Source organism: Ovis aries, chromosome 3 (assembly GCF_016772045.2).
Source record: "Ovis aries strain OAR_USU_Benz2616 breed Rambouillet chromosome 3, ARS-UI_Ramb_v3.0, whole genome shotgun sequence".
NCBI classification, from domain to species: Eukaryota; Metazoa; Chordata; class Mammalia; order Artiodactyla; family Bovidae; genus Ovis; species Ovis aries.
The window spans coordinates 81,477,476-81,499,063 of record NC_056056.1 but is presented as its reverse complement, the minus strand read 5'-3'; the positions used below and the strand labels follow the sequence as shown (position 1 = coordinate 81,499,063).

Sequence of the window (21,588 nt, the reverse complement as noted above, 5' to 3'; positions counted from 1 at the left end):
TGAAGATTCAGACACAACTGAGTGACTGCCACATATACACACCTGGAATTCCATTAATCACAATTCGTATGGAGTGGTGATATTCTGATTATACTGTTCCTCTTCATATACTAGTTGGAAGGCTTCTGTGGTTTTTAGTTATGACTCTTAATTTTAGTTTTATATTTTAGTGTATAACAACAGCTGCTGCTGCTGCTGCTGCTAAGTCACTTCAGTCATGTACAACTGTGCGACCCCATTGATGGCAGCCCACCAGGCTCCCCTGTCCCTGGGCTTCTCCAGGCAAGAACACTGGAGCGGGTTGCCATTTTCTTCTCCAATGCATGAAAGTGAAAAGTGAAAGTGAAGTCGTTCAGTTGTGTCCAACCCTCAGCAACCCCATGGACTGCAGCCTTGCAGGCTCCTCCGTTCTTGGTATTTTCCAGGCAAGAGTACTGGAGTGGGGTGCCATTGCCTTCTCTGGTATAACAACAGCAGAGGCTATGAAGTTTATCAGACTCAATCTCTGTTTTACGTATTTCTTGAAACTTCGTATGCTATTGTGAAATGAAATTCATAGATTATTACTACACATGTGGTACATAATTTGGCTTGGAATTGAATTTTGGGTTGAAGATGTCTAACCCCATTGTCCTCAAACATCTGTTGTCATTGAAAGTTTATATCACATAGGTTCTCCACACTCTGCATATTACCCAAATTTCCCTTCAAGGCTATGGTTTTCCCAGTAGTCATGTATGGATGGGAGAGCTGGACTGTGAAGAAGGCTGAGCGCCGAAGAATTGATGCTTTTGACCTGTGGTGTTGGAGAAGACTCTTGAGAGTCCCTTGGACTGCAAGGATATCCAACCAGTCCATTCTGAAGGGAGACCAGCCCTGGGATTTCTTTGGAAGGAATGATGCTAAAGCTGAAACTCCAGTACTTTGGCCACCTGATGCGAAGAGTTGACTCATTGGAAAAGACTCTGATGCTGGGAGGGATTGGGAGCAGGAGGAGCAGGGGACGGTAGAGAATAAGATGGCTGCATGGCATCACTGACTCGATGGATGTGAGTCTGAGTGAACTCCGGAAGTTGGTGATGGACAGGGAGGCCTGGTGTGCTGCGATTCATGGGGTCGCAAAGAGTCGGACACGACTGAGCGACTGAACTGAACTGAAAGCTTAAAATTCTCTTACCCATTGTATTCTGCAGTTTCAGCGATGACCTTGGTATGAGGTGGAGGTGGTGGTTTAGTCGCTAAGTCGTGTCCGACTGTTGCAACCCCATGGAACTTGCCAGGCTCCTCTGTCCATGGGATTCTCCGGGCAAGAATAGTGGAGTGGGTTGCCATTTCCTTCTCCAGGGGATCTTCCCAACCCAGGAATCCAACCTAGGTCTGCTGCAATGCATGCAGATTCTTTATCGATTGAGCTATGAGGGAATCCCTGGTGGTGAGGTAGATGATTTTAATTGGAAGACAACTGTCTTTGTAGCTGAGCTTTTTTTTCCCTAATATTTTATATATTTTTTTTGTCTTTGCCAGTGGTTTTGGCCTTTTTTTTTTTTAAATTTAGTATAGCCTTTGTTTTATTACTATTTTTTTTCTTGAGATAACACTGGCATCTAACACTATATAAGTTTCTTATGTACAATATTATATTTTTACTTCACTATGCACTACAATGTGCTTGCTACTGAAATTTAGTTTTTGTTACCATGCACTTGATTCCCTTTCCCCATTTCAGCCTCCCCAGGCCCCTTTCCCTCAGGTAACCACTCTTCTTTTCTCTGTATACATGTGTTTGGTTTGTTCCTTTATTTTGTTTTTTTTTTTTTGTTCATCTGTTTGATTCCACATATGAGTGAAATCTTACAGTATATTTCTTTCTCTAATTTATTTCACTTTCACAGTACCTTCAAAGTCCATCCATGTTGTTGCAGATGGCAAGCTTTCATCTGTTTTTATGGCTGATTGGGCTTCCCACATAGCTCAGTTGGTAAAGAATCTGCCTGTAATGCTAGAGACCTGGGTTCTATTCCTGGGTCAGGAAGATCCCCTGGAGAAGGCAATGGCAGCCCACTCCAGTACTCTTGCCTGGAGAACCCCATGGATAGAGGAGGCTGGAGGGCCACAGTCCATAGGGTCTCAAGAGTTGGACACGACTTAGCACTGTCTCTTTCTTTCTTATGGCTGATTAATATTCTGTTGCATAAATATCATACATTTTAATCCATTCATTTGGTGATGAGCACTTCAGGTGTTTCCATGTTTTGGCTATTATAAATAACCCTGCAGTGAACAAGGAGTGGGGAATACACATATTTTCAAATTAGTGTTTTTATAATCTGTGGATGAATTCCCAGAAGTGGAATAGCTTGATAACATGATCATTCTGTTGTTAATCTTTGAGGAATCAACATACTATTGGGTTGGCCAAAAAGTTCTTTCAGATTTTTCCATAGCATCTCATGGATGAGTGAACTTTTTGGCCAACCCAAGATGGTAAAGAATCTGCCTGCAATGCAGGAGATCTGGGTTTGATCCCTGGGTCTGGAAGATCCCCTGAAGAAGGGAATGGCTACCCACTCCAGTATTTCTGCCTGAAATTCCATGGTCAGAGGAGCCTGGCGGGCTATAGTCAGCCCATGGGGTTACAAAGAGTTGAATGTGACTGAGCAATTAACAGTTAACAGTTAATATTTTCCATAGTGGCTGCACGGATTCCCATGAACAGTGTATGAGGGTTCCCTTCCCTTTTCTCCACATTCTTGTCAACACTTGTTATTTTTTGCCTTTTTGAGGATAGCAATTCTAGCTCTCGCATGTGTGAGTTGATATCTCATTATGGTTTTGATTTATTTTTGCCTAGTAATTAGTGATGTTGAATATCTTTGCATGCGCCTGTTGGCCATCTTTATGTCTTCTTTTGAGATTCATCTCCTCTGCCTGGTTTTTAATCCAATTGTTAAGTGTTTTTTTTTTCCTCAACTGTTTTTACATTAGATCTCCTGGATTGATTGTCTCCTGTTTTTGTTGTTTTGTTTTTTTATTTTTTAAAAACTTGCTTATTTGTTTTTGGTTTTGAGCCAGATCTTTGAATTTTTTCATCTGTCTGGTAATGTTTTAATTTTGGAACCATAGTTTTAAAATATCTCAGCCTTTTGTCTTCTGCATGTTCCTTTTCAATACATCCTGTTTTTGTTTTATGAATGTACTATCCTCACAAATTTTTTAAACATTCTGATTGTATCTTCAAATTTCTCTTTGTTTTGTAAGTCACCCCTGTTTCCTCTAGTTTCAGGTTTTTTAAGAAAGTTTTTTGTATTTATCTTTTGTTCTGTAATCTTTTTGCAAATATTAAGTGATTCATAGTTGTCTATACTTTTTTTAAAACTAAGGGAATAGTGAGGCCAAACAGGAGCTACATTTATATGGACAGACTGCTGGTAGACTTCTTTCTGTTAGGCTATATAATGGGCTTTTCCAGGTTCTGTTCTTAAGACTGGAATTTTCCTTTCTGGTCTCTCTTTCTCTTTGTAAAAGCCCACGGTATTTCCTGGCAGTCTTGATGCTGAAAACTTGGCCTTTGTGTACTGGTGCCAAGTTGAATCTTGGAGACAGAGTTTTGGATAAGATAGAAAAGAATAGCCTTATTGTTTTTCTAGGCAAAGTGGGGACACAGGGGACTCCTGCCTTTGAAAACTGTGTGTCCCATCCTGGAAGGATCTGATGAGGGGTTTTATGGCAGTGGTTCAAGGATGGGATTGCTGACAAGATTCGGGTGTGGAGCAGTGCCTACATTCCTTAATCTGGTCTCAGGTAGTGTCTTGATGAGCTGCTGTGATTCCTTTAATCTGGTCTCAGTTGGTCTGGGGCTTCCCAGGTGGTAAAGAACCTGCCTGCCTGTGCAGGAGACACAGTTTCTACCCCTGGGTTGGAAAGATCCCCTGGAGGAGGGCCAGGGTCACAAAGAGCTGCATGTGACTGAAGCAACTTAGCAGGCAGATGGTCTACTCTGGAATGAAGAATGCTGGCATTTTCCATTTGGGGGGTTTTAGTTCTGTAAAGAGCTCAAAAGTGATTTGGTACATATATCCTTTGAGGTGGAACCTACCCCAAGACTGTGCTATTGTTTCTTGACTGCCTCCCTTGTCTGTGTATACCCTTCCTTCACTGATTAGCAACTGTTTGAATCTGCCCTTTGGGACTCAGGGAAGGTCAAGGAGGCTGGAGTCTGTTCCTACAAACAAGCAACAGGGGACTCAGAGGCTTTTGTTCCCAGGAGCTCTGCAGAGCCCTGCTTAACCCTGTTTAGCTTCTGAGATCGGGTGTGTTTAGGGTGATATGTTCCTAGATAAGACTGGAATTTCTTCAGGGCTCTGCTGGGTAGATCAGTTTCATTTTCCCTGGCATCTGGTCACTGTGCATGTTTTGGACCTTGTCTCAACTGTTGTCTGTTGTCTGATTGTATTAAGTAAAATGACCAGTGCTATGTTTAATAGTAATGATGTTAAGTGGGCATTTGTGCCTTGTTATGATCTTAGTGAAAATCTCTCTAGTGTTTTCCTAGTAAATAAAATGCTCATCCTGGGCTTTGGTTTGCTATGCTCAGTCTGTTTTACCTGTCTTCAAGAATTTTTTGACATCTTTCATGTGCTGATGACCTTCTTATTGTACTGATTTTAGGTTCTTTTGTTTCTAATGCTCTTGCTATAGTTTTAAAGGCATCTGAGAAAAAAGGAGATAAACCCCTGGGCTTTGCCTGTCATTAATTCATTATTATTGTGAGACTCCAAGTAAAAATACTTTGCAGTATTGGGGTTTTATCTCCTTGTATGTCTTTGTGAAACTAGTTAGAAAATTGTTTTGGAACTGTTTTGTGACTCTAAGTTATTCAACATTAAAAAAACTGTTTTCATCCATTTTAAGAGATGTAATCTGAAAATCTTTTTGGTTCATGCTTTACCTTGAGTAGTTAATTTTTGAAGGTAGACTTTTTCTCTAGGTGATCATACATACCAGAAACTAATAATTGAACAGAAACCAGCTATATGAAGAATCTTTTTAGAAATAAAATAATATGGGGACTTCCCTGGTGGTCCAGTGGTTCTCCTACAGAGGCTATAAGTTTGATCCCTGATTGGAAAACTCAGATCCCTCATGTGGCGTGGCCAAAAGACAAACAAAAACAAAAGAAAAAAAAATATTCCAAAGACTGTAAAACTATAGTTAGTAGTGTTACCAAACAAAATGCAAACTATTTTGTATACCCAAAATAGTGGGGTGGAATAAAGGTTCCAGTTTGGAGCAGTGAAAGGTTTATTGTAGGGCCAAGAAAGGATAACAAGTGTGGCTCATGCTCAAAAACCCAGAACTTCCCAGTGGATTGTGGGAAGTTTTATAGCAGAATTTGGGGTGAGGGCTGCAGGGCATACAATGGTTTTCTTCCGAGTGGTTGGTGGTGAGGTACCAGAGTGTTGGGGTCCTTCAATGGACCAGAACCTGGTGGTCCGGAGTGCACAATAAGAAAGTGAAAGAGAGAGCTGGAGGGAGGGAGGGAGAGAGGAAGAGAAAGAAAGACAGAAAGACAGACAGACACGGGGACCCAAGCTCTGATGGAGCAAAGGTGCTTTATTAGCAGAAATGCAGGCTTATATATCTTTCGTAAGATGGTTACTAAGCTATTACACAGGATGAAATTTTATCAATAGCCGCATTATGGATAATCTAATACATACAAGGTCACTGACTCTGAAAAGAGTCACTGAAGGGAGTTACAGAAAGGAATCCAAGCAGATACCCTTTCTCATGATCTCAGTCCTGAGTGCAGCTCTACTCGTTCCTGGAATAGGAACTGATAAGGAACAGAGAATCCTTGAGAAACAGCATGTAGGAATCCTCCCGTTAAACATTCCCTGACACCAGAGCGGTGCTCCAGAAATCTTGCACTCAGCCTAAAGTTGCCATCCTCCACATGAGTGTGGGGGGCCTTGATGCCGACAAAAGAACTAAAAAATACTCAAAAATATTATTGTATGTATTCCTTGAGGTGGAATCTGGATCCAAGGTTGCACTGTTGTTTCTTGACTGCTCCTCTTCTGATTCTGCATTTCCTCCCTTCCCTGATTAGCTACTATGTGGATATGTCCTTTAGGATTCAGGGAACTCAGGAAAACTGAGCCATGCTTGGTTTCGGAAGATGGAAGTTGATGGTAATAGATTGCCATAGTGAATTTATGAATTACTGAGATTGGGCATAGTTACCCAATTTGGATTAATGCTTGGACTAACCAATGATCCAAAAGCAGTGAACTTGTTGTCAGGATTAAGGAAAACTGATTTGGCCCCCCATTTATAAACTTAAACATTTTGAGGGGAAGGGATACGTAATGTATATAGTTCAGAAATAAAAATGCGGGGTAAATAATAAAATGTTCCTCTCCTATACAGTCCCCAGCTCATTAATGTTCATAGAATCTTATGTTTATTTCTAGAAACAATGTGTATAGAAGCAGTGAGGTGTGTGTGTTAGTGTCTTTAAGTAAATAGTGAAATAAATTAAGACATTGTTATGTTGTGCTTGTCAAGTCATAAAGATGTGTCTCATTCAGTCCAATGGCTGTTTTACATTTCTAATTTATTCTTGTTGTTCAGTTGCTCAGTTGTGTCCGACTCTTTGTGATGCTATGGGCTGCAGCATGCCAGGCTTCCCTGTCCTTCACCATCTCTGGGAGCTTGCTCAAATTCATGTCCATTGAGTTGGCCATCCAACCGTCTTTTCTTCTGTCGTCCCCTTCTCCTCCGGCCTTCAGTCTTTCCCAGCATCAGGGTTTTTTCTAATGAGTCAACTCTTCACATCAGGTGGCCAAAGTACTGGAGCTTCAGCATCAGTCCTTCTAATGAATATTCAGGATTGATTCCTTTAGGATTGACTGGTTTGAACTCCTTGCAGTCCAAGGGCCTCTCAAGAGTCTTCTCCAACACCACATTTCAAAAGCATCAATTCTTCGGCACTCAGCTTTCTTTATGGTCCAAATCTTACATCCACACATGACTACTGGAAAAACCATAGCTTTGACTAGACAGACCTTTTTTGGCAAAGTAATGTCTCTGCTTTTTAATATGCCGTCTAGGTTGTTCGTAGCTTTTCTTCCAGGGAGCAAGTGTCTTTTAATAATGTTGCTGCAGTCACCATCTGCAGTGATTTTGGAACCCAAGAAAATAAAGTCTGTCACTACTTCCATTGTTTCCCCATCTATTTGCCATGAAGTGATGGGACCGGATGCCATGATCATAGTTTTTTGACTATTGAGTTTTAAGCCAGCTTTTGCAGTCTCATCTTTCACTTTCCTCAAGAGGCTCTTTAGCCTCTTTGCTTTCTCATAAGGGTTGGTGTCATCTGCATATCTACAGTTATTGATATTTCTCCTGGCAATCTTGCTTCCTGCTTGCGCTTCATTTTAGTTCACTTTAGTCGCTCAGTCGTGTCCGACTCTTTGTGACCCCATGGACTACAGCATGCGAGGTTTCCTTGTCCATCACCACCTCCTGGAGCTTACTCAGATTCATGTCCATCGAGTCAGTGATGCTATCCAACCATCTCATCCTCTTCATCCCCTACTCCTCCTGCCTTCAAACTTTCCCAGTATCCAGGTCTTTTCTAGTGAGTCAGTTCTTCCCATCAGGTGGCCGGAGTTTTGGAGCTTCAGCTTCAGCATCAGACCTTCCAGTGAATACTCAGGACTGATTTCCTTTTGGATTGACTGGTGGAATCTCCTTCATCTAGCCCGGTATTTCGCATTATGTACTCTGCATATAAGTTAAATAAGTAGGGTGACGTAAAGAATAAGCAGGGTGATAAAGCTGACCACCGAAGAATTGATGCTTTTGAACTGTGGTGTTGGAGAAGACTCTGAGAGTCCTTTGGACTGCAAGGAGATCCAACCAGTCAATCCTAAAGGAAATAAGTTGATGATGGACAGGGAAGCTTGTGCAGTCTGTGGGGTTGCAAAGAGTCAGACACTACTGAGTGACTGAACTGAAGCAAGATAGCAATATATAGCCTTGACGTACACCTTTCCCGATTTGGAGCCAGTCTGTTGTTCCATGTCCAGTTCTAACTGTTGCTTCTTGACCTGCATACAGGTTTCGCAGGAGACAGGTAAGGTGGTCTGGTATTCCAGTCTCTTTTAAGAATTTTCCACAGTTTGTTGTGATCCACACAGTCAAAGGCTTTGGCGGAGTCAATAAAGCAAAAGTAGATGTTTCTCTGGAACTCTCTTCCTTCTTCTGTGATCCACTGGATTTTGGCAATTTGATTTCTGGTTCCTCTGCCTTTTCTAAATCCAGCTTGGACATCTGGACGTTCTTGGTTCACATACTGTTGAAGCCTGACTTGGAGAATTTTGAGCGTTACTTTGCTAGCGTGTGAGATGAATGCAGTTGTGTGCTAGTTTGAGCATTCTTTGGCATTTCCTTTCTTTGGGATTGGAATGAAAGCTGAACTTTTCCAATCCTGTGGCCCCTGCTGAATTTTCCAAATTTGCTGGCATATTGAGTGCAACACTTTGACAGCGTCATCTTTTAGAACCTGAAATAGCTCAGCTGGAATTCCATCACCTCCACTGACTTTGTTCGTCGTGATGCTTCCTAAGGCCCACCTGACTTCCGACTCCAGGATGTCTAGCTCTAGTCCAGTGATCGCACCGTTGTGGTTATTGGGGTCATGAAGATCTTTTTTTGTATAGTTCTTCTGTGTATTCTTGCCACCTTTTTTAAACCTCTTCTTTTCTGTTAGTTCCATACTGTTTCTGTCCTTTACTTTGCCCATTTGCTGAGTTTTCCATATTTGTTGGCATATTGAATGTGTAGCAGTTTCACAGCATCATCTTTCAGAACTTTAAATAGCTCAGCTGGAATTCCATCACCTTCACTCGCTTTGTTCGTAATCCAATAATTGATGGATATTTGCTCCATTTTAGTCTTTTACTGTTACAGTTAATACTTCAAAGAGCAAATTTGTGGGTAGGTCATTTCACATGTTGAATTATGAGGCTGTGTACAAATTAAATTATGAAGTGAAACAGTAGAAAATGTCTTAATTATGCTTTTTGTATTTCTATTTCTTTCTTCCTATTTCTATATTGGTCAAAGCAGGGGAATTGAACTGAAAGGATTTGTATTTTGTGAATTTATGATATCTCTGTGGGGCCTTTTTAAAATCTTCAGAGAAAAATTTTTACAGACTTGTGTTTGTTGATAAATAAGTAGTAATGAAACTGTAACTCTGATTGGGATTTGAATTTACTGTTTTTTAACTGAGATCACGCACCTTGTATCAGGCTTAATGAAGCTGAAGTTTGTGATGTCTTGTAGCAGAAAGAATTCAGTGAGAGACAAAGTAATAGATAAGAAGTGGATTTATTTGAAACACGCTCCATCTCAGAAGGCAAGAGGGCCACAGAGTATGGGTTGGTCAGTTTTTGTGAGCGGGGTGCAGGGGGCAATGTTTCATAGGCTAATGAGTGAAAGGAGTATTCCAACCATTTTGGCAAGGGGTAGGGATTTCCAGAAATTGGACCACCATGCACTTTTGGCCTTGATGGCTGACTTTGGACATGTCATGGTGCCTGTGGGCGTGTCATTCAGTTCGCTCATGTGTTACAGTGGGCTTCCCTTGGTGGCTCAATTGGTCAAGAGTCGGTCTGCAGTGTGGGAGGCCTGGGTTTGATCTCTGGATTGGGAAGATCCCGTGGAGGAGGATGTCATTCTTTTAAAGGAGGAGGGCATGGCAACCCACTCCAGTTTTCTTGCCTGGAGAATCCCATGGACCAAGGAGCCTGGCAGGCTACTGTCCATGGGGCCACAAAAAGCTGAACACAGCTGAGTGACTGAGCATACATGTATTACAGTGAGAGTATGCTGAGGCTCAAAGTCTAGTGGACTTGGACCGTCTGCAGTCTTGGACTTGTTTGGTTCTAATCTGTTCATGTTGTGTCCTCGGGCTATGTCATTCTTTTAAAGGTTGTGCCCTGCCCCCTTCCCTTCTGTTTTAGTAATGTTAAGTTTAAAGTGTATAAGTAATAAAATAGAACTCCACTGTGAGTTAGCAATCTCTCTCTGGAGTTGACAATGTTAAAGAAACTAATAAAAGCAGTTTTCTTTCTGTACATTTCGTTGTGCCAGTATTTTTATTTTAAGATGTTAGATTTTTGCGGCTTTCTTGGTATCTGTAAACAAAATTTGAATTAGCCAAAAGAATGCTATTGAGACCATAAGTAGTGCTACTTAAGAGATGAATGTAGCATAAAGAAGTTACTTAGCGTGCTTAGGTTTTTAGGAGAAGCAGGACTAGAGGAAAAACAGAAATGAGAAAAATCATACCACAATTTAACATTTTTAAGTCTATGTGTTTAGCACATTTTTTCTCAACTGTTGTGTTTATGCTATGTAATCTTTTCTTTGGTGGTTGAAGTGTTTTCTTTTGCAACTAAAATGATAATGAAGAAAAGCACTGGGTATATACCACAGTATAGCCTACATTTTGTTTTGGTGTTCCACACGGTTGTGCGAATAAATGCTTATGAGATTTTCTTAGTATCAAAACAATTTATGGGTCATCTTGTCTTGGAGAAGAGGAACTTCCTAGTGCCTTTTGAACATTTCACTTTCTCCTAGTTATAAAAGGGAAGGTGGCACCAAGAGAGGATTCTTTTCCCTTGAATTTCTCTTTGAAAGTTTCTTTCATGTTTGTTATCATATCTCCAGGATCAGGGATTCATATCTTGTTGCTTTGGTTCTCTCCACATGCCATAAACACAAGGGGGCTTTCTAAAAGACACTGCTTGTCATGTTTCTTCACCGAAGCCACTGAGCTGTTAGATTAAGCTCAACCTTCGTTTCTTGGGTTTTGATTCCTTTAGCTCACCTACTCACAGAGGTGTTTCAGCTTTTCTGCTTTGTTTCTTGGGGGCCTGCTTTAACCTTTATTTGTTAACATCTGTTAAAGTGGTATTAACAACAGGAAATATATATTTGAATAGAAATACTTGAAAGTGTCCAGATTTCTTTCTCCTTTAGTCTCCTCCTTTTAATAATCCAAAATTGTAAAAAATTATATTTTTTCGCTTATATAGGCAGTCCTTAAATATTTGTTAGTAAGATATAGTTAAGAAAACCATGGTTAGTCAATATCATGTTCTCATCCGGGAGCACTCTTGTCTCCCAAGGAGCATTTGACAAAGTCTGGACAGTTTTGGTTTTCATATCTGGTTTAGGACTCCTCTGTCGTCTACTGACTCAGCCAGTGGTGCTGCCAGGCTTGCGAAAACCTGATTTAATGTCATCATAACTCTTGCTCCCTTGGTGTATGTGCATGTGTGTGTGTGTGTATACACATAAATTTATGTACTTGATCTAATTAGGACCCTGCCCCTTCACTTTAATTATAGGAATATGGCTGTCTAATATTATCTCAGGCAGTTAGTTATGTGCCTGGTTCCCATTTTGCAGTTATTTTCAACTTCTCTAACACTGACTTTGGCGTTTATACTACTCTTACACTGCTACTATTCATTTTCAATTTTGAAAATGTCTCTTTGCTTCCTCTTCTCCATTCCCTTTTGTGTTTCCAGCATATCACAGTTTTATTTAACTTAATAATCATCTCTGTATTTTATGAGCACATAAATATTCCTTACATAATTGTCTCTTGTACAACCTTTTGTTTTCCTTGGAATTAATAATTGTTTTGCCTTTTCCTTTTGCTTAATCTTCTAAAATGTAAAACATTTTAGTCCTTGCTTATCTGAAAATGTTTTTCACACTTGACTGATGACTTGTTTAGGGATATAATTCTGGTTTGGAAATAATTTCCCTCAGAATTTTGAATCTTTTTTTTTGTCCTATCTTACATTGCTGCTGTTGTGAAACATAATCTTCTGAAAGCATTTTGCATTTTTGAATTTCATTCTAAAATATTTGTTCATTGTGTTTAGTGAATTAAATGGTGTATAAAACTATTTGCTGAATTTCCAGTCACAGAATCAGGCGTGATTCTTGATATGAAAAAATGTTCAGAATTCAGTTTGTGGCTAATAGCAGACTCATAAAATCAGTGACACACATGCACCTTTTTTGAGAGAAGGGAGTCCTGAAAAGTAAACCTTTTGATTTGGGGTATTTTCCGGTTTGCAGACAAAGCTTCCAGGATGGCCCAGAGAGCGTCCATGTGCTCCACTCAGTTTCTGCTTAATGTTTGCAGTTCATTTAGTCATGTCATCTTCATCAAAGCTAAGAAATTTACATAGATATGTTACTGTGAACTAAACTCCAGACTGTATCCAGACATTAACCATTCTCTCTCTGACGTCCTTTTGCCATTCCCGGATTCACCCTGACATTGCATTTAGGCATCATGTCTTCATCATCTCTGGTCTGTAAGAGTGTCCCAGTCTTTCCTTGTTTTTCATGACCTTGATAGTTATGAAGAAGAATGTATATATTTTAATAGGGACTTTATTGAGATATTGTGGTGGCTGAAGTAGTGGTCAGCTTGGCTGGGCTCCTGTCACACTCAGATGTCTGGTTAAAAAAACCCTGTGTGTGTCCATGAGGATGTTTTCAAATACCCAGAAGAGGTTATTTGAATCAGTAGACTGAGTAAAGCAGATTGTCTTTCCCAGTGTGAGGGAAACCTCTTCCATACAGTTGAGGATCTGAAAAGAGCAAAAGGGTGGAAGAGAGAATTCTCCGTCTCTGACTGACTAAGCTGGGACCTCGGTTTCTTCCTCTCTGGGATTTATAGCAGCAGCACTCTTGATTCTCAGGCCTTTGGACTTGGACTAGAACTGCACGTTCTGTTTGCTCATTCATCAGTTGGTGGAAATGTGGACTGTTCTGCTTTTTGCCTATTGTGAAAAATGCTGCTGTGGACATCTGTGCACAAGACTTTGTGTGGATGTGTGTTTTCTCTTCTCATGGTATTACACTCTCGTGTGGAATTGCTGGGTCAGATGGCAGCTCTGTGTTTAACATTTTGAGGAACTTCAAGTGATTACACAGTTTTGTATCCTCAGGAAAGTGTTAGTGGTCCAGTTCTGCCACATCCGTGTCGACACTTGTTATTGTCTGTGTTTTCCATTTTAGCCCATCTTTGTGGTTTTCTGTGAACTGTATCTCACTGTGGTTTTGATTTTGCATTTTCCTCGTGGCTAAGAGTGTTGAGAGTCTTCCCCCCACCACAACAGCAAATCATTTCTTCACGTATTTTAAAAAGTGAAGTGTAATTGACATACAACGTTGTGTTAGTTTCAGGAGTACCACATAGTGATTTGACATTTGCGTACGTTACAAGATGATCACAAGACTAGCAGCTGTCTGTCCCCCATACCAAGCTACTACAGTGTCACCGACCATGTTCCTTATGCTCTTTCTTTCACATTCCCATGACTTACTTATTTTCTAATTGGGTGTTTGTACCTCTTAGTCCCCTTCACCTATTTGCCCCACGCACCGCTGCCCACCCCCGTCTCTACCCCTGCCGCTCTGGCAACCACGTGTTTGTTCTCTGTGAGTCTGTTTGCCTTTTGTTTTTTAAATTCCACATGTAAGTGAGAGATCACATGGCTATTTGTCTTTCTTTGTCTGATTTATTTCGTACCCTCTAGACTATCTATGTTTTTGCAGATGGCAAGATTTCCTTTTTAAAAATGGAAAAATACCTTTCTTTAATAAAGAAATAATGGCTTTCAGTGAACAAGGCAGGTTTAAAATTCATGTTCAGTATGCCTAAGGATCACCTGGTCATGCTTGTTAACCACATAGATTCTTGGAGCCCTTCCAAGATATTTGGATTCAATTATCTTTGTGCGACACTCAGAATTTTCATTTTTCCAGGTCCTGGATCATTGTGCTTCTGTGTGTTAGTGAAGGAAAGCCTACAGATAGATAGTGGGGGAAATGGATACTAATTTAAACTTCTGCTTGTACAAATGGGTAGTAACATCGTTTGATAAGAGGAAAAATAACCTAGGTGCACATTTTACATAAGGTTTTTGAGTCCTGTGGGAGGGTGCTAACATCTTATTAAGGAAACAGCAGATTTTAGGCTGATCAGTACCTGCCATTAAACATGGGACTGTATTGTGTTGTAATAATTACATTTTTCTCTGTCCCTGTACTCTGCAGTTTCTGAAATAGAATATGTATATATTTTTTGAAATAAAATATATTAAAAAAACCATTTTGAATGATATGTTGGAAAATATGTTATCTCTAGAAATTCTGTGCTTCTGTGTAACTTCCTGTCGAAAAGCAGTATGAATGATTATATGGGCCTTTCTCAGTGTTACAGTCTTCCTATGTTTTATATTGTTAATATTTTGGTATCTTTATTCCTTATGGTCTAAAGTGCTGTGGAAGAGACACCGGTTCATTGCTTGAGATTCAGAATAATGCAGAACAACTGCATTATCTATATTCAGAATTTGTTAATAGTTCCTTTAGTTTGCAGTTAGCTTAAAATTTATCATGTTTTTTCCTGTGAGCCAAGATTTGTTCAGCATAACGGAAGCCAACACTTTAAATCTCTTTTTGAACTACTTTATCAACATCTCTTGGCGTGGTGGTACATGTGTTAATTACATATGCATGTTTACCTCATAAAATAATTCTGACTCAGTCTCTTACTTTGTTAGCTGTTAATATATGTACATGAAAATTTAAGTGTCACATTTTTGTTTTTAATGGGGGGAAAGGTACAGTATAAATACATTAAAGAAAAATCATAAGTTAAAATTGTCTATTATCCTTTCCTTTTTGCATAAAATCTATATTTCCAAAGATATTTTACATTTTAGATTGATTGGGATGGCTGTCCTTTTATTGGTTTTGTAATCATCTCGGGCCTCTAAAACCAGTATAACCAATGTTTCCTTACCTCCTGATATAAATATGAAAATAATGGTTTACTGATTCAGTTTAGCATCTTTTTTCATGGACTTCCCTGGAGGTCCAGTGGTTAAGAGTCTGCCTGCCAATGCAGGCAGGGGACATGGGGTTTGATCCCCGGTCCAGGAAGACTCTACGTGCAGCGGGGCAGCTGAGCCTGTGCACCTGTGCTCTAGGGCCCATGCGCCGCAACAGGAGAAGCCGGTACACTGCAGCTGGGGAGTAGCCCCTGCTCACTGCAGCTAGAGAAAGCCTGCATGCATCAGCGAAGACCCAGCATGGCCGTAAATAAATAAATAATTCTTTTAAAAAAACTTTTATCATTTCAGACAGTATGGAGGCACCTTTATGCTGCATTCTTTTTATGAATTTTCAGTGTCTGTTATAAAATTCAAGTGATGCCTATTAAAATAACATTTATAACATCGGCTCCTCCCCATTTTGTTTTTAAACCTGAGATTTCTAGGTGGAATAAGCCTTAAATGTTAGAAATACTGCTTTGTCCGCTGCTACTGAGGCAAGAGAAATAAATGAAACTAGTTTTGGAAATCCCGTTTGTTCCTTAAGCACTCTTGCATGCGTGAGCGCATATTCATGGGTCATAGAAGTTCTTCTATGGCCTTCGTAGATGTGCTCACAGCGGCAGAGCAGTTCCCCTTCTGGTAATTCTGTCCTTTGCATGAGCATATCAGGTAATTATTGATTTTGAGTGTTACATGCACTGAAATAATGATGTTATTTTTTCTGCTTCAGTACTGTGCACAAATAAAATACATTGGAAAAACAGAAAACCTTCATAACTCCCAGTAACCGAATTATGGATTTGACAGGATAGTATAAGAAGTACCACATGCTCTCAGAGAAACCTTTTGAAGTGATATCAACCTAAGATGATTAACAGAGAAAGATATTTTGATGAGAGGAAAACTTTTTTTTTTTTTAATTTAAGTTTAAGGAACCTGCAGTTGCAAAATGCTTAGTGTAGTTTTTGACTTACGCATTCATGTTTTGCTTTTGCTTTTGGTAATTTTTTCCTTTGAACTGTATTTCACTCTGATAATCCAACAACAAACTTCCTATGTAATGTGTATTTGATGCATTTGTTTTTACATGTTAATTTGTGGGGAGCAAGTCTTGATTTTTGTTTAGAAAACCAAGTGATATTATAACATTTTAAAAGTATTTTGTGAGCCCTGACCAATATCTATAACTTGAATAGTCTCAGAATTCTGTCAAATTTGTAGCTATACTGAATTTTTCAAACTGGGAAGATAATTTTAAAAGTGGTATTAAATACCACTATGTGAATAACCATAATTTTTCTCAGGTCTAGACAGGCCTTTTTTAAACAGCATTTCATTTTCAAGTACACACCCAGCTATGATCAAAGGTAAATGCCATGAGACTTCAAGATCCATGAATCTGGTGATTTTTATTTGCCCCTTGCTCTATAGGAGTTCCTTGTGTTTAAATTTTAACTCATCTTTAGAGCAGTTTCAATAAAGGTAAGTTAGCAATAAAGGTATAGTTACATCAGGTAACCCTGATGGAAATGTGTATTTTTGTGTTCTTGTATGCAGTGGCTACTATAAAATTTGAAGGTTATTTTAGGCACTGGTTTACATGGTGATTTCTTTAAAAATCCCTTGTATAAAATTGCCTCATATTAACTCTTTACAGATTCAGAAACTAACTTTGTCTGAAGATTACATTGTACTGTTCTTTTCTTTTCTTCCTAAAGAGTTAGGAAATACCTATAAAATGTTTTATTTTATAAGGATTTGCTACCTAACACTGTTCCTTCCTCAGGTTAGCCTCTCACCAAATGTCTACAGCCTTATTTTTAGGTTCCATAACACCAAGATGTAGAATAAGTCCAAGTATATACATGTCTAGATGTTCCCAACTGCCATCTGGTTTCTTAATGCTACCTTTACATTTTGAATATTCGTAACTTTGTGTACATCATCTCTGTGAAGGCAAAGTGGCTTTTCTTGCATTTATTCACTTTTTTTCTCTTTCAACAGGGGGAAATGCAGTGTTGCCCTTCTGAATGAGACAGAGTCAGTATTGTCATATCTTGATAAAGAGGTAATTCACAATTATACTTGTGTGTGTTTTTCCCTCTCTATTTCGTACAAAGCCTATACTTTTGTATTATTTCTTCTTCTAACAAATTATTGCATAATGATAGCAATATTATGGTAAAAGTATCATGATTAGAATGTATTCAGGTAATTTCATTTTTCTGGTTAACTGAGATAAAAGTTGGAAAAAACTCCTACGTCTGTCTGTCTGTCTTTGCTTCATAATGAAAAGTTGGTAAAAGTCTAGCACATGATTGAATTGGTAGTGAAAGAACTTTTTCTGGGGGGGGCGGGGAGAAACTAATTTGCGCTTTATGAAATAAATAAAAATACTTGGTCCTCTTCCCTTTTTTTTTTTTTTGGGGAAGTGATGTAAATAGCTTTTCTTTTAGGCTCTTTGCAGATAAAATTTTACCATTGGTGGTCTGCTTTCTTTACTAGAATCCTAATAAACTTTGTCACCTAAGAATAATTTTTTTGTAACCTTCAAGAGATGTCATAAATATTTTTATGAAATTGAATTAGAGCATGGACGCCATTGAAGGGAGGAAATTCTCGTAAGCAGACTATTCTACATTTTGCAGTTTTATGTGACTTTTATCAGTTTTATTGTGGGGAAAATACTTTACTATTGATGGTTCAGTATTTAACCTTTATAATTTCATAGTGTTTGTTTTCCCAGAATCTTTATTACATATATATTTTAAAAAGCAAAATTAAAGGGACATATTTTCTTTTAAAAAATGGTTTTCTATGCGCGAAAGTGTTGCTCCCTTATCTCAAATGAAGTAAAATTACAGAAGAAGATTGATGCAAACATGTAGAACTACTGTGTACCAGAAGCCTAATAAAATTAGAAGGAAAGTAAGTGTTTAAGGCAGAAAAAAAGGCTAATAGTCTTGTGAAATTTGGAAAAGAAGGGTTTATTGTCAGTCTGTCAAACAGAATGATAGATAATATGGATTGATGATGCTCAGAAATTATCTTTCATTCACAGAAGCAGCAATAAAAAGAAGAAATAGTCAATATATTTTAGTATATTATATTGTATTTGGCTGTTCGGAGAGTGGATTTTTTTTGCCGCACTGTGTTTGTGTGGCTTGAGGAATCTTAGTTACCAACCAGGGATTGAACCCAGGCCATTGAATGAAAGTACAGAGAGTTCACCACTCGGCCACTTGGAAATTCTCTGTTTTTTTTTTTTTTTTTTTTTAAAAGATGATATTTGTTACCTTCTAATTTGTTAACAATTTGTATCTGCTAAGGATTGTAGTAGATGAAAATTTGCCAAGTCTTTAGGATTTTTTTTTCTTATCCTCTTGCTTTTAAACCTCAGTCCTTTGTCAATCTACTGTTCTTTAATAGGCCCTTTCAGGGTTTAATACGGAGAGTCATGCAGTAGATGACCCTCACATCCATGGGGCAGGGAGGTTGGGGGGAACAAAAGGCAAGACTTTGCTGGTTCAGATGATTTCTAGTGGTTATGCAGAATTCAGCTAACGACTGGTGGCTATAGGTCATTTTATCCTTTAGGTCCAGTAAGTAGGGTGTTTGCTGTTTTAAGTGATCATGGCAAGTTAGATAGTATGCTGGTGATGATAGAATGTATAGTTATGTTTATATGCTTACCCATATAGACATATGTTTTAGAATTTAAAGGACAACTGCAAAATTATAATTAATGGGTAATTGTAATTAAATAGATAATTGTAATTAAGTGTATACAGTGTGACATATTAGTAAACTGCATATAAATTAAGTTCTATCGTTTTAATGTGAAATGTGTCTGCATTTTAATATTTTTGATAAAATGTGGGATGGGCACTCTCAAAGTAACAGTGTCACACGTCAGTAAGGCACCCTTACTGTTTGGTGTGGGCTTTACAGCCTTAAAATGATTACTGGATTTCAGTGGTCTTTATTTGGCTTTAGCTTAACTGTTAGAGCAATTAATGGTTTTCTGTTAGACTAATTAAACAAATAATAGTAATACTTTATTATCCACCCTGATTGTAAGCTATTTGTTTTCATTTAATTTTATACTGTTTACCTGATGATAGTAACATTATGCTCTCCTTAAAGATTTATGAATTTATTCACCAAAATGAAATTTTATGCTCTGTGGAGTTTTATGGTTTCATTATTATGACACTGGATTTATTGCTTTATAAAAAGTAGAAGGAATTACGTTTATGTTGCTATTTCTGTCTTCTGTCATCTTTTTTTCCAGGATACCTTTTTCTATTCATTGGTCTATGATCCCTCAGTGAAAACACTATTAGCTGACAAAGGTGAAATCAGAGTGGGACCTAGATATCAAGCAGACATTCCAGAAATGCTCTTAGAAGGTATGTTTTTCTTTGAGTTTCAAATCCTGTGAAAACAAATTTCCTTGAAACTGGAGTATTTTCATCAGATGGAAAAAACAACTTTCAGGCCAAAGTTTAAAAATAATGACCTCTTCCAATTTTAGAAATACAACAAGCAGCAATGAAAAATAATTTGTTTGATCAATTATTCACTTTTCATTTCACATTTTCATGAGTTTTCTACCTGTGTTTTTCTTTTAAATACAACTTTAAGAGCATTAGTGTTGTTGAACTTGTATTTTAATGTGACAGACTCATGCTTTGAGATTTTCTGTGCCTTCACATCATCTATCTGAGCCATGGAATCTAGTGAGCACTTATATTATGGTGGGGATTTTGGCTGAACTGGGACGTTTAGACCAGAGAGATTCAAAACTTTACGTTTTAAAAGCATATCTTCCTAGCAAGACTTAATTTTTCTTTTTTCTGTCATATTTCTGTATACTTAAAACCTTTATTTTCTGATTTGAAAAGTAAAACATTCTTAAAATTTAAAAAATGAAACACAAAATAAAGTATAACATGGAAAATGAACACTACACCCTTTTCTTCCCTCCAAACCCATGTTTCAGTTCAGTGTAGTCACTCAGTTGTGTCTGACTCTTTCTGGCCCCATGGGCTGCACAGGCTTCCCTGTCCATCACCAACTCTTGGAGCATGCTCAGACTCATGTCCACTGAGTCGGTGATGCCATCCAACCATTTCATCCTCTGTCATCCCCTTCCCCTCCTGCCTTCGGTCTTTCCCAGCATCAGTCTTTTCTAAGGAGTCAGTTCTTTGCATCAGGTGGCCAAAATATTAGAGCTCCAGCTTCAGCATCAGTCCTTCCAATGAATATTCAGGACTGATTTCATTTAGGATTGACTGGTTTGATCTCCTTGCTGTTGAAGAGATTCTCAAGAGTCTTCTCTAACACCACAGTTCAGAAGTGCTCAGCTTTCTTTAAGGTCCAACTCTTACATCCATATATGACTACTGGAAAAACCATAGCTTTGACTAGATGTACCTTTGTTGGCAAAGTAATGTCTCTCCATTTTAGTGTGCTGTCTAGGTTGGTCATAACTTTTCTTCCAAGGAGCAAGCGTCTTTTAATTTCATGTCTGCAGGCTGACAAAACATGGTTCCCTGGAGAAGGGAATGGCAGTATTCTTGCCTTGAGAACTCCATGAACAGAATGAAAAGCCAAAACCCATATTTTATTTTGGTAATGGCTGTGGCTCATAGTCATTCAGGAATGGTCTTTGCGCAGTGGCAAGTTGCAGGTCACTCTGCAACTGCTTCTTTCAGTTAATGGTGCATCTTTTGCATCTTCCGGAATGAGAAGAGTGACTTTATTCTTTTTGTGACTGTAGAGTTCTTAATTCTGCATGGATGTGCCTTAATTTATTTCCTTTACCAGTAAGTACCCCTGTTGATAGACATCTAGGTGTTTACATTTTTAAAAAATTTATTGTGGCTGCACTGGTCTTCATTGCAGTGTGCAGGCTCTTCATTGTGGTATTCAGGCTTTTCCTCGTTGGGGAGCGTGGGCTCTCAAGTGCGAGAGCCTAGTTGCAGTATGTGGGATCTTAGTTCCTTGACCAGGGATTGAACTCTGGGCCCTCTGCATTGGGAATGCAGAGTCTTATCCACTGGAGCGCCAGGGAAGTTCCTACATATTTTGAGCAATTGATACTGCTAGAAAATCTTTACACATACTTATGCTGCATAAACATTTTTCAAGCATAGCTTCTTGGAAGTATTGAAAATGCCACTTTGCTCTTCAAAAGTTTTTGAAATTTTTGTATGAGCAAATCAGATTCATTCACTGATAGATTATTAGCACCCCCATTTTGTTACATTTTTGTATTAGCTTTTAATTTGTTGTTGCTTTTTTATTATTATTTTTTAAAATTGAAATTATGCTTCCCATACTTATTTTTAGCTATTCTGTAACTTTCTTGTGTATTTTCTGTTTGGTTATTTATATGTATTGGCAAGGGTATTTTGCATATTAAAGGTAAACAAATATAGAAGTATTTGTCTGTGAGTATTACACCTGTTACCTCCTCACTTAAAAAATGTTAATGATTTTATATTTAAATGTTTTATTTATTTTTGTTATACAGAAATTTAGAATTTTTGTCATAGAGAGGTTTAGAAATTATTCCTAAGGTTTTTATAATTTGCATTCTTTACCATGCTTTCCTATAGGAAGTATA

The 21,588-nt window shown here is 38.4% G+C and overlaps 1 protein-coding gene across 10 annotated transcripts in view; it reads left to right on the top strand.

The window, feature by feature from the left end:
* Positions 1–21,588, top strand: part of MTA3 (metastasis associated 1 family member 3) — a 218,123-nt gene that overhangs the window by 111,118 nt on the left and 85,417 nt on the right. For all 10 annotated transcript variants that reach the window (XR_001038666.5, XM_012172822.5, XM_042246245.2 and 7 more), the window contains exons 5-6: positions 16,959–17,022; positions 19,249–19,366. Coding sequence is in view for 9 of the 10 variants with exons in the window: in XM_012172822.5 (XP_012028212.1) it covers positions 16,959–17,022; positions 19,249–19,366 (182 nt within the window). In the remaining variant the exon portion in view is untranslated. The remainder of the gene's footprint in view (positions 1–16,958; positions 17,023–19,248; positions 19,367–21,588) is intronic.